This window comes from Talpa occidentalis, unplaced genomic scaffold, assembly GCF_014898055.3.
Source record: "Talpa occidentalis isolate TD23 unplaced genomic scaffold, MPIMG_talOcc4v2.1 talOcc4.10, whole genome shotgun sequence".
In the NCBI taxonomy this organism is placed as follows: Eukaryota; Metazoa; Chordata; class Mammalia; order Eulipotyphla; family Talpidae; genus Talpa; species Talpa occidentalis.
Window position 1 is genome coordinate 89,731,528 of NW_023600993.1, and position 11,060 is coordinate 89,742,587.

An 11,060-nucleotide genomic window follows, 5' to 3' on the forward strand; every position below is an offset into this window, starting at 1 on the left:
ACGCCCCTGGACTCACACCACTAACGCCTGCTCTCCCTCCCAAGACCAGCTCCAAAGTCACATCCTCACACAGCCTTCCAGCGCCTCCCTCAGGCCAGGACCCTGTTCTCCTCACCTACAGCTCCCTTGATTACAAACTCCTCCCCAGAGTAAAGCTTCCTTGATTATTTTTCTTGGGGTTTTTTTTTGTGGTTCTTGTTGTGTGAGGTCTCAAATTATGCGTGTTTGGTCCCCACTGGGTCTCAGTCTGAGGTAGGAGCTCAGTAAGCATTTGATATCTGAACCCTGATGGGATGAGTCTTCTCGATGCTTTTCTGAGTTTCTCAAATGTTCCTAAATGGACAAGAGATGCCGTTGTAATCTGTAAAGTCATTCAGGAAATTGAGTAGCTGTATTCCCTGGTGCATTAAAATACAATTCAATTTGCAAAAATTTAATTTATACACTTTCCAATGACATCTTTTATGTAAAGCAAGTCCCTCCAAAGGCTCAAAACCCAAACCACCAATGCTACATTTTTGAAGCCTGAGATGAGTGGGGTGCTGCAGCTGACTCTGCAGTGTGACCACTTAAGAGCCGTCCACCGCTGCTGGCGGTGTTCCGAGCCCCCCTCAGGCTGGCCATGGTCCCGAGACTCATCACTGCCTGCTAACGAGAAGCACTGTGCCCAGGCTTTTCCCAAGAAAGAGAAGCTCCGAGTCATCCCCGGCTCCTTGCTCATCATGCGTTCACTTTAGAGGATGCGGGGCCAACAGGCCACAGGAAGTTCCCTCATGTGCTCTGCCGAGCAGGCGAGCAGCCACACCTCAGCCATGTCAGATACGTCCCTCCCGCACCCAGAACAAAAGTCAAGGCTTCTCCGTGGTCTTTGAGTTGGGCAATGACATGGCAGGTTGCCTACTCATGGACACTTAGGGAGTATAGGATCCAGAGGTCCCCACAGGGTGACTGTAAACTGGGACAGAGCCGAGACTCAGATTCCTGTGCGGTCTGCTTTGGCGGTCAGCTTCCGTCCCTCTGCCCTCACGCGTCCCCTTGGCTTCCTCACTCTTCTATGCACAGACAACCAGGAACCTGCCTCTGGGCCTTTGCACTTGCTGTTTTCCCTCCCAGAAGCCTCTCTTCCTCCTCAGACACCCACACTATAACCCCCCACCCCACCTCCTACCCATCTCTGGTTAAAAGCTCCCCCTTCAGAGACGTGTTTGTGACCTTCCTGAGTAACATGCCTGCACATCCCCCTAGCCCCTTCACAGCATATGTAGCCATCCGAAATATTGACATGAATCCCCTGCCCTTACCACGGTGCTGGGTATACAAGAGGTGCTCAATAAATGTTCATCAAGTGATCGGAGGATGACGTGGGAAAGGGAGGGTGTGAGCACTGATTATGCAACTACTCGGACCAGTCCTCATCCCTATGTCTGTTCCTTTGAACCTCCCAGTGACCTGCCAGGTAGAAAGCATCACCCCTGTTTTCAAATGGGGAAATGAGGTTCGGTTACTTTGTTCATCATTTATTGACTCAGTGCCTGACGCAGAGCAGGCACTAATGTGTCTGCTCTTGAAGGATCTTGATATCATTAAGGTCATTTCACAGAAGAGAAAACTGTCCTGGAGGATTCAAAGCCCCCCTCTCACAACCAGGAGGCACAGCCAGGCCACACTCGGGCTCATGGGCCCCGGCTCTCAACCCAGGGCTGCTCCAGGCCCCATCAGGGATCTGCCCAGGAGCCAGAAAGCCCTCCTGAGTTTCCCAAACAGCAGCGAAGGGCCCTTGGGAGTTCCGCTGGGTCATGGGCTTCTAACGTGAGACAGGTGGGCATTTGCAGATGACAAACTGTACGTCAAAGGTGTTTAAGAATGAGGGGAGCCCTGGGGACAGAGAATAATGGGGCTTAGCTTAAATTAGACAGGGACAAGACAAACAGGGTGCCAGTGCAACTGATGTGTAAATTTGCATATTAAAGACTAATTATAAATCTTTGTTATACATCTTCACTGCTAAAATGAGAGGTGACAGGGACCCAGCACATGAATCAGGAATGCTGAAATGACACCTATTAGGAAACCATTGTTCCTGACACTGGCGCGGGGGGTTTGTTGTCTTCCCTTTGGGGCCTTTAATTAATAGACAAGCCCCATCTCTGGGCTTGTTTGTGTGAAGGGCTTAAAGTTGGGCTGGGGGAGGGGTGAGCCAAATCCAAGGCATCGTTATGATTGTTGTGATCATTATAACAAGACTTTCCTCACTGATGATGGTGCAGGGCGTTGTCATGGTAACCGCGTGCTTATTAGGAACAAGCTCTTGTAAGGTTACTGGGATGTTGGCATCCCAGCACCAATGTCTGTGCCGTGACCACTGCCCAGTGGCCTTTGAGACACAGACAAAGGAGCGGGACTCCGCAAGGCCTGCGATGTTTTCATTCCAGTTCTTCCTGTGGCTTGCTCTTCACCCCACAGACAGCTCATAAAAAAATGATCCCCCTTCTGGGGTGCTGGGAATGTTCTCTATTGTCATCTGAATGGTGGTCACACAGGTGTGCACCTAGGTAAGAATCCACTGAGCTGCCCTCTTTAGATTACATACACTTTACAGCATGTATGTTACAGTTCAGTAAAACAATTATTTTTTCAATTTCATCCTTTTCTTACTGCCAGGAAAATCTTGTCCTTTCAACACTGCACACCCCACTCGGAGACATCTGGAGCCCCAGCCTCAGAGCATCACCCTCTAGAAGGCGCAGCAGCTGTGTCATGTTCCTCTTGTGCGCTGGGTGCCTTGGAGACCTTATAGTAAAGAATCCTCACCTCTGTCCAGGGAAGCCAGTATTTTTCTTCCCATTTGACAGACCGGAAACTGAGCCTCCGTGAAGGGCAGTGGCTTGCTTCAGAGCCAGCCCAGCAAGGGGATAACTGAGCCCAGGTCCATGTGACCTAGCTGTAGGGTAAACGAAGATTGCTCGGGCTTTTTCACCATTGGCCTCTGTGGCCATCCCTTGTGGCCTTAAATGCGTGAGGCGCTTGGGAACTTGGGCTTGGGGTGCGCATGCCCAACAGTGGACTCCTGGAGTATGGTGTGAGCACATGTAAATGAGCACACTTGGGCCTGGCGGCCGAGCCTATAGGGGCAGTGCCACAGAGGATGGGGAGCGGCAGAGGACAGCGTGGTGGGGAGTGAAGGGGAACAGCTATGATGGAAGAGACCACAAGAAAAGCCAGAGAGACCAGAGAGAGTAAAGATTCACTGGGGGCTGGGAGACCTGCCAGCCTCCTGACCCGGGCCCTGCCTGCCCTGCACCTGGTGTAGAAAAGATTAAAAGCCTGAAAAAGCCTCCAGGACTCTCTTTTATCCATCAGCCCAGATCCATGGAGAACCTGCCCTGTGCCTTGCTGGCTCAGCACTAGCTATCTTCCGTGGTCGTGCCTTCTCCCCCACGTGAAATGGGTCCAGGAAGGAAGACCAGAAGAGCAGGGGAAATTTTAAAAACTAAGAAAACTGAGTGTTTCTCATAAAAGAGAGGTCACAAAATTGTTGTGAAAGAGTGAACCAGCTCATCCCAAACATAGTATTTGTCCTGCTCATACTTTGCCAAAAAAAAAAAAAAAAAAATTACTAAACCTACTTTGGAAAAAATGCACAAATTCAGATTTCTGCTGTCCCTTAAAAATCAGATCTGGCACTCTGGGCTCACATTCCCCATGGCATACACCCTCCAGTTTGCCCCAGTGCCCACCCAGCCACTATGACTCACTAGGGGCACAACTGTCTACGGCTTGGTGAGTTGGTATTCATTCTCCTCCTGGGAAGCATGTTCCAATCTTCCTCCCAGGAATATCCCATCCCCTTTCCCGCTCCTAGTCCAGTTCCTTTGAGTTGGGTTAAATCTATGCCTAGCTCCAACGGTGTCCATGTGGTTCATCCCTGACCATCAGAGCGTCAATGTTAATCTGTCCACAAAGACCGGCTTTAACTCAGGATTAGACAGGTGAGCCAATCAGAGTCAATGAGGTGCAATGAGTCTGTGATTAGGATTTGCTGTGAAAAACGCTGGACTTGCACCTGCCTAGTATAGTCTGGAGCTGCTATCAGTCATCCTGGGAACATGTCAAGTCTTAGACTGAATCAAACAGAGAGGAGAAAAGAACCTCCTTATGGAGAGGGTCTTATTGATCCCCTAGATCAAATTCTATCTGAAGACTTCATTTGTACAAGCCCACAAATTACCTGGATTTTTTTGGTTTGTTTCTTCAACCTTTTGAGATAATTAGGAGGCATTTGTTTGCAAGTAACAAAAAATTCTTCCTGAGAGAAGTTCATAGGTTAGCAGACAGCGGGATCAGGACTCCATTCCACCCTAACAGAAAGATGGAAGCTTATTAAGGAGCAGCCATATTTTATGAAATCCAAGTCAATGAAGGTGTTCAAGTAGGTGAAAATCTATTATCAACTTGTGAGTTTGAAATCCAAGTCAATGAAGGTGTTCAAGTAGGTGAAAATCTATTATCAACTTGTGAGTTTGAAATCCAAGTCAATGAAGGTGTTCAAGTAGGTGAAAATCTATTATCAACTTGTGAGTTTTGGTACAGAATAGGTAGTTGGAAGAGATCATCCTAATCTTAGGTTCCTTCCAATTTGATGATCTATAAATATCAAGAATGGGATACTCTTTAAGGAGGATTTCCTGAAAACCCTATGGAGATTCCCTCCCTATCCTTATTATCCTTTATTACTATATACCCTTCACAGAATTACTATTTTAAATTTTATTAAAATTTATAATTTAATTTTATTTAGTTTTTATGTATATTTTTGTTTACAGGTATATTTCTGTCTACCCCCGCCCCCCGCGACTTAAATTCCATAATGGATGAGACCTTGTCCATTCTATTTCCCTATTCCTCCTCCTAGCGAAAGGCCCATCACACAGTAGGCCTTCAAGTAATACTTTGTGGAGTGAATGAGAGAATGAGAGCCCTCCCTGACTGTTTCACAGGAAGTCAACCAGAGGTCTGTCACATTAGCCCCATTTAAAGATGTCTCATCTATGCCATTGTAGGGGCAGGAACAGGGCACAGTGCAGGTTTTCTAAGATCCCATGCAGGTGGGATAAAGGAGGAGAGTCCTGGAGACCTCTGTGGCTTTTTCAGGTCTTTTATTTAGATTTGCCAGGCATATGGCAGGCAGGGGTCCCCGGAGGCCAGGAGGCTGGCCGTCCTCCCAGCCCCCAGCAAATCCTCACTCTATCTGGGCTCTCCGGCGTTCTCTCTGCTTCTCTTCTTCTCTCGGCTTCCAGCTGTTCTTGGCTTCTGCTGGCGTCCCTGTGATGCCGCCCTTATAACCTCAGTCTCTCAGCCCAGGTGTACCCACTTCAGGCGCCCGCCATCAGGCATGCGTTCAGGACCACAGGGTTCCCTCGTCTAGCCTAATGGCGGGAGGGCAGAAAAGCCTGATACTTTTACCTACCCTACAGCCATTTAAGGAAGGATTTCACTTTAATAAAGGACATTAGTAGTGTTCTTCATCCCCAGCAAACTCATCCTTCTCTCTCTCCTGCCCTGGTAATTCAGCCCAGGAGGCAGCCCCCAGGAGTTCCTTGGGGCTCACACTACCCCTGCAGCTCCTCCCCTGCTCTCAGCACTTAAGCTTTGCCACTGTCCTTTGTGACAATGTAGGAGAAAGGAACCCCCACCCCACCCCTCCACTGAGTGCCTGCCGCTGTAACTGCAGCTTTGATCTCATCCAGTCCTCAGTCACCCTGCAAAAGTTGGCACTCAAGTATTTATTTCACACAACAGGGAACGAAGGCTCAGGGAAGCCAAATGATTTACCCAAGGTCACACGGATCTCAAATTAAAGGCTACGGCACTCTAGCACTGGTGCTGTTTTCCATCTTCCATTGCATTTAAGTTTCCACTCTGAATGTGTGTGCATGTGAATGTGTAATTTTCATTTCCCAGCCGTCTCCTATGCAAATGGTCTTTTAATGTTTTGGAGACTGAGGTGCACAGACACACACACGCCCCAAGTCATCAATATCTTTCTTTTATTTATTATACTGGAGTAGGAAATAATATAGGCCTATTAAGGACCAAGCAAATTACAATCACATAAATGGAGTTCTTAAAAAGCACATAAAGTAACCCTAAAACAATCTATACATCTCAGAACACCATGAGACACCTGGGGATTGCCCACAAAGAAGTGTGTTCAGTAGCATCTTAGAAAATTGACCAAAGTCAAGTCCATTTTCTGTCCTATAAGTAGACACCTGGATTCACAAAGCAAGCCATAGTGACCAGAAAAGAGAGAGAGAGAGAGAGAGATTGTCATTGAAACCAAGACATTGGGAGGTCTCTGCCCCTGATTCTGGGTTATTTGAACCAAGGGAACTCATTTGGCCTCAAGTACTTAATCATTTCATTCCTCTGCTTGGTTTTATTTTGAGACATTAAAAGGAAACATCATTGGGGGGTTGGAGAGAGCCATTTTCTCTTTCTAGCTGTTGCTTCTGAATTCTCTTACCCAATGCCCAATGCATATGTTTGACCAGATGGCTTGGACTCTTGGCTGCCGATTCAGCTGCTCAAGAACATGGTTGTGCTTAACCTCATCAACTTGACTCAGCTTCAGTTCATCCTGGGGTGGGAGTGTGATACCGATCAGTTTAATTAGCTTAATGAGAGCTGAGGGAACTGGTCCACATTTTGAGTTTGTTACACAGAGCAAATTGGTTTCCCTGGCTCACTTCTTGATCATTTCAGCATTCAGAAGGCTCTCACTAAGCATTAGGAAATAGAGTTTCACTGCCTTCTTTGAGGAGTTGGGCGCTGTCCACGGTACCGACCTGGACAAGTGTCCAGGGACTCAGGATATTCCTAAACATCGAGAACTCAGAGTACACTGACTAAACATATAACCCACAGAAGATCAAACTCTCGAATGTAGGAATTCCTACTCCAATCAAATGTGGTATTTAAATTTTTAACCTAAACCATGGTCTGGTCTCCCAAGTGGTAGGCACAGGGTGATCCTTTCACATTTGGAAATAAAATTTCAGGATTTCTATTTGTTTATCTATTTTGTTTTAAATGCCTGCCTTTTGTATGTTTCATAATATGTGTATAAATGAACATATCTATATGAGAGGGCCATGTGATCAGCAAACTTTGGAGATCATAGATCTAAAAGGATTAGGAAAAAGTCAGGTCCAGAAGCCAGTCTGGATTCCTGGAATTGGGTAGTCACAAGAACGGGGTGGAGGGGCTAATATCCAAAGCTGTTGTGGGCAGTAGTGTGGAGGTCTAGGGTCTGAGTCAAGCACTAAGCCTACTAAGAGAAGCTCCATCCTTCCCTCCCACTGACCCTCGACAAACACTGCACTCCTAGCAGAAGGCAGGCAGGCTAGGTCTGGATGTGGTAGAGACAACGTTAAATGAATGTGGGGACAGGGCACATAGGGAAGGGTGACAAGTGCACACCAATCTGGAAGGGTGTCGGGGGGAGCTCCTGGCTCAACCGTGATGTAGAGATGTTTACTCATCAGAAAGATCTGTGGAGTAATCATTGGGGTCTTCCTGAGACCGGGTTACCTCCTTGAACTGGCGCCGGAGAAAACGACCATAACGCTTTTTTAGGTTCCATTTGAGCTTGGGACGGATGCGCCGCAGGAAACCCCCATAGCGTTTGTACAGGTCCTCATGGCCCACCTCCTCCTGGTCACCCTCCCCAGCCACCTCTGAACGCCTCTTGGGGTATTTGCGCAAGAAGCCCCCATAGCGTTTGACCTGCTCCTGGGGGTCCTCCTCATTAGAAGCTGGTGCTCCAGCCTCTATGGCACCATCATTTGGCTGGGTGCCCTCCATCAGCTCAGACTCTGCTCCCTCCCCCAGCCTGCTAGAGAGATCGCTGAGCTTCTCTGCCAGGCTCCTGCCCTGAGCCTTCTCCTCTGCTGGGGTGCTGAGGAGGTGTCTGTTTTTCTCCAGCTCCTTCAGAACGGGTTCAGCTTGCTTGACCAGCTCACTGTAGGGCTCTTCCAAAGTTGCATCGCTCCCCACGTCTTCCATGCCACTTAGCCCGGGGGTGAAGGGAGTAAGAAAAGCCAGAAGGCCCTGGCATAATGCCCACTCTTCAGAGGACAGCAGGTCAGCCTGGCATTCCAGGAAGCAAATCTGCAAAAGATGCAAAAAGACCACGGGATAATGTCACCCCCATTAAGCTGTCAAACCACATCACTCTCCTGCTCCTGCCTGATGTCTGGGAGAATCAAAAGCTGCTTCCATTACTCAACACCAGGCTGCACTTTAATGGCCCCAGTGGTGCATAAATGTAAGTGACTTTATGCCAGGGTGGAAGATGAAGAAACAGGCTTGGAGATGTGAAGCAGCTTTCCCAAGGACGCGTGGCCATCGGTGGCACTGCCAACATGGAAAGGAAGCTCTTCCCATAGTGCTCTGCTCTGCTCACCCTTCTCTTCTACTCTGAGCCCAGAGGAAGTAGCTGGTTCTCGCAGCCTCTCCTAGTGGTGAAGCAAGCCACAAGGCTTTCTAGAGAGGGACGAGAGCAATAAAGATGGGTGGAAAGAGCACATGTGAGGGGACATGTGAGAGCTTATCGAACCTGGGCCCACAGTATCTACTTCATGGGAGTATTGGGAGAATTCAGACATGGCGATGAGGACAATGAGTTGATGACAATGATCACAGCACAGGACGATGCCCAGCCCCAGTGCCTGGCAGCACCTGGTAGGCTGTGCGCATCTCAGCAGCATGGCCAGAATCATGTATTCAGCCCTTTTCATCATTACCCCCTGGAATCACCACCGTCTTGCAAATGAAAAAACTGAGGCTGAGAGAGGGGCTTCCAGAATCACGGAATTAAGTGGCAAGAAAGAAACCTGTGCTCTGACCACCACTCCCTCTGACCACCATTGTCCTTGTCACAGGAGAGCGCACAGGGGCCCAGCTCAGAGTAAAGCCAGTAAGGACTGGCCAAGAGATGCCCAGTCCCAGGAAAAGGGCCACAGCTTTGGATTCTGCCCACCAGATCCTGGTATTTAGGATAGTAGAAAGAACTCCTTCAATGGGAGTGACTAGATTCAGAGGTCCCCATCATCTTGGTGGTGAAAAGTTACCCCAGGGCTGTCGATACCCAAAGTCACCATGTGCTCTTGAATGACACTCCCTGCTGCCTAGAACAGGCTCCCTGATAGACTTAATCCCCAGCCCGGCCCAGAGCAAGCCCAGGATGGACGTCTGGGGTGGAGACGAAGATGGACAGCAGCACCCCAGCGTCCAGGCTGGCCGTGGGCAGGACCTGTCAAGCCCAGGTGGGATGAGGCTGCAGTTCACAGCTGCCAGGCCTGTGTCCTCCCCTGTCTGGGCTCTGCACGCAGACCCTGGGGCTGGGCATCAAGAAGCCTTGACTGAAGCCTACCACGGGGTCGATGCGTTTGGACACATCCTGGGTCTTCACCGCACACCAGGAGCACCGGGACAGGCAGTCTGCTGCGGTGGAGGGGAGCACCAGGAGGCAAGCAGCCAGCACCAGCCCCTGCCACGCCATCTTGTCTCAGCTCTTCCTTCTGCAGAGGGAGAAAGAGGAGAGGATGACATCAGTGGCGGCCTGCTCTGCACAGGCATCCCACACCTGCAAAGTCATTTCATCAGCTCCTGCCTGAAGCCCCACAAAGCTGACCATCCTCATTCCCATTCTGCCGTGGAGAAAACAGAGACCCAGAGAGGCGCAGTGGATGCCAAGGCCAAGGGTCAGGGTAGGGAATTCATAAGTGCTCGTGAACAAGGAGGGAAGTCGAGGCCAGAGTGGGGATTACTCACGAGCCAGGAAATGGACAAGCCAAGACCGGGGTCTGTCAAACTTCAGAAGCCACTTTGCCCACCCACCAAGCCAGAAGACCTTGCTGATCTGAATTCTTTTCTGAATTCTCTGAGCTCATCACCTGCTTTTGTCCCCTGCTCCCCAGACAACCCCCCAGGCAGTCTGTGAGGTCTCTGGAATTTGTCTTTTCCACTTCAACGCTTTTGCCTGCCCTGAGCGTAGCCCCACCTTCCCCAGCTCTGTGTGTTCTCCCTGCCTCAGCTCTCAATCTGGTCCTCCTGCCTAAAGTGAAATGTCCTCAGCATATCAATTCTGTGACTAGACCCATCTCCTAAGTTATGGGGATGCCATTGATTCCATCCTTATACCCCAACATTCCAGTTATGGGTTTTAACCACATCCAGCCACTTGCAATTCAATTTCCCCGAAGAATCTATCAGGCCCTGTCCCACCTCTGGGCCTATGCACATGCTATGCTCTCTGGAAAACCTTCTCCCTTTCTGTCACGTGTCATGTAGGTCCTAGATTGGATATTACTTCCTCCAGGCAGCTCTCCCTGGCCTAGGCTGGAACAGATCCCTTCCTCTGTATTCTCCTAGAAACTTGGGTCTCCTCCACAAAATATTCCATTATATGGTAATGAGCTGCGTGAGTCTTTATACTTTGGTGTCATGAAGGCAGGAGTTGTGTCTTCACTTCTTTGTAATACTCTGTGTTCCTCATGTACACCAAGCTTGCTCCTACCTCAGGGCCTTTGCACTTTCTGTTCCTCCCTCTGCAGTTCCCTGGTCTCAGATTTTCACCCAGCTTGCAACTTCTTGTAAGTGAATTAAACCCCACATCTCCAGCCAGGTATTTGCTGACCCCCATATTTAACACAGTTTCCTGGTTTCTCTCATATCTCCCCGCTTTGTTTGGGTCACCGCCTCAGGCTGTCCTGTTCATTTGAAGCGTGTTGATGTTTGTTATTGGCAGCCCCACTAGCTCCTTCAGGGCACAGACCCTGAGTGTCACAGTCCCTGCTGCGACCTGGCACCGACAACCCCCACCCGCACATAGGTCGTCCTCGAGACACGCTAGGTAGCTGAATCCGAAACACTAAAGCAGTCTCAGTCCTGGCGAGGGAGCTTCCCGCCAGCCTGGCTGCTAAGGTAGGAGACCCAATTGGAGATCCCCATAGCATCAGCATCCTGTCCTGCCATCCAGTCACTTATTATGCCTG

The 11,060-nt window shown here is 49.4% G+C and overlaps 1 protein-coding gene across 1 annotated transcript; it reads right to left on the reverse strand.

The window, feature by feature from the left end:
• Positions 1–6,046: 6,046 nt before the first annotated feature.
• On the reverse strand, positions 6,047–9,579 carry PDYN (prodynorphin). Its single transcript, XM_037521272.2, has 2 exons — positions 9,437–9,579; positions 6,047–8,172 (listed from the first exon to the last, which is right to left on the reverse strand). The coding sequence occupies exons 1-2, from the start codon at positions 9,563–9,565 to the stop codon at positions 7,537–7,539; spliced, it is 765 nt and encodes a 254-aa protein (XP_037377169.1). The 5' UTR covers positions 9,566–9,579; the 3' UTR covers positions 6,047–7,536.
• Positions 9,580–11,060: the final 1,481 nt, after the last annotated feature.